The sequence below is a fragment of the Populus euphratica genome, unplaced genomic scaffold (genome assembly GCF_000495115.2).
Source record: "Populus euphratica unplaced genomic scaffold, PopEup_1.0 scaffold1895.1, whole genome shotgun sequence".
NCBI lineage: Eukaryota > Viridiplantae > Streptophyta > Magnoliopsida > Malpighiales > Salicaceae > Populus > Populus euphratica.
In genome coordinates, this window is record NW_011501739.1 from 1 (window position 1) to 1760 (window position 1760).

Below are 1760 nucleotides of genomic sequence, written 5' to 3' on the forward strand. Positions count from 1 at the left end.
ATTAAAAAAGAAATTGATCCGAGAAAATCGACAAGGATAAATGATTTAGTTATATTTCTAAACCAAAACATACAGAAAAGAAAGTTAATATTTACTTACTGTCAGCAAGTTCATCATGTAAAAAGTTGGCACCGTATTTCACTCACAAAACTATTTTTGTTTTCCCTCTCTTTCCTTCATTACAGGGACAGTGAGAGGAAGGTGGAAGGAAATGAACTGGGAAAGCAGTTTGTATGAAGCATCCAAGCTGTTATTTTCAAAACCCTTTTGCACGTAGCGGTCTATACTACAGTACAAAACCGTGTCAAGAATTTTTGGTCAAGATTAAGAAAGATTTACCATTCAAAGTATCCTGGTCAGCCTGATGAACCCCAACCCCACGAAGTTTTCAGGCGCCATACATGCAATATAAAAGAATCCGAAAATTCAGAGAAATAGAGATCTCTTTCGTGAAGTAAGGTGGAAGCCATCGAAAGCAGCTCGAACCTGCAAATGCTGTATATTAGCAATAATATTTGGGTTAACATTAAGGATAAGCAGATGATCAGAATCAGGTATCGCAAACTAGTGTTTCTTCTTCCGAGCAAGAACTGCCCGTCACCAGTTTCTCTACCTCCAAATAGGCCTCGTCTGTGCACCACCCTATTATCTCCATCTTCTTGTCATGGATTTTCGAAAGGTATTTGAACTCTGGCTTTCCGATGACTCCTACTCTGTTGTTCAATGAATTGAAATGAAAAGTTTATCAGGTTCTCAGAACGTCTTTTTCCTCTAGACATTCCTTTTTCTCTTCTTAAGACACATATACAAAAGCTAATGGTTAAACGGGTTGAATGCAGGCGCTTCTTCATGCCATTCTCTTCATCTTCACAATGAGTGAGATACGTTTTGCCTTGTTAATTAGGAGTTTTAGGACTTGTTTTAGTTACTTTTCCATATTTTGGTGAGCTAGAAACAGATCACTTCACATTGAATAGATTTGTTTTACATACCTTCCATAATGCTCGAACAGGAAAGCCTTTTTGTATGCTTAGGTCTGCATAAACAACATTGATTAGCTTCTATAATTGTTCTACTTTCTCTTTCTGAGAATTGGAAGGTGTTAATAATGTTCTTCGTTTTTTCTACTCAAGTACTATTTAGCAGCTGATTTTCCGTTCCTTCAGGTAGCAGTCATTTCAAGGCTTTCTTTTCGACCGGGAAAATTCCAGCTTCAACAAGTTCATTGTCTATTAAGGAGCAAATTGAAGCTGAAAGTAGAGTCGAGCATGTTGGATTACTCAATGCAGTTGAGGATTTGTATGAAGGAATTGTAATAGAAATGAAAGAATCTGTGGACTCTACAGAATTTATCCCTTCACTCAGAGCATCCATAGTAAAATGGAGGCAACAAGTAATTCTTCTTTAGTGTTCATTAGTCTTTTATGTTTTCCCTTTACTCTCACTTCACTCGATGATAATTTAATCTCCACTTACATGACACAGTATTTTTCATTTCGTGGCACTCCTTTCAGGGGAAAAAGGGTGTATGGATCAAATTGCCTATTGGACTTGTTAGTCTTGTTGAACCTCTAGTTCAGGTAATTAAGCACATCTTTCCAGCAGCACCTAGTGCTTTTTCATAAACTTTATAGTAATATTTTATAAGTTGTGTAGGAAGGATTTAGATATCATCATGCTGAACCAGACTACTTGATGCTGGTGTATTGGATTCCTGATACTCCCGATACTCTTCCAGAAAATGCTTCGCATCGTGTAGG

General features: G+C 37.2%; 1 protein-coding gene across 3 annotated transcripts in view; it reads left to right on the forward strand.

Annotated features, from left to right (window-relative positions):
• The first annotated feature begins 170 nt into the window (after nucleotides 1-170).
• LOC105118358 (nudix hydrolase 2-like) overlaps nucleotides 171-1760 on the forward strand; it is a 3043-nt gene continuing 1453 nt past the window's right edge. Inside the window, exons 1-5 of one of the 3 annotated variants that reach the window (XM_011016283.1) lie at nucleotides 171-679; nucleotides 840-876; nucleotides 1167-1393; nucleotides 1515-1580; nucleotides 1657-1753. In XM_011016283.1, the coding sequence (XP_011014585.1) occupies nucleotides 665-679; nucleotides 840-876; nucleotides 1167-1393; nucleotides 1515-1580; nucleotides 1657-1753 (442 nt within the window). In that variant the 5' untranslated portion in view covers nucleotides 171-664. Of the gene's footprint in view, nucleotides 680-839; nucleotides 881-1166; nucleotides 1394-1514; nucleotides 1581-1656; nucleotides 1754-1760 lie in introns of all 3 variants that reach the window. The other 2 variants (XM_011016284.1, XM_011016282.1) reach the window with 2 other exon arrangements.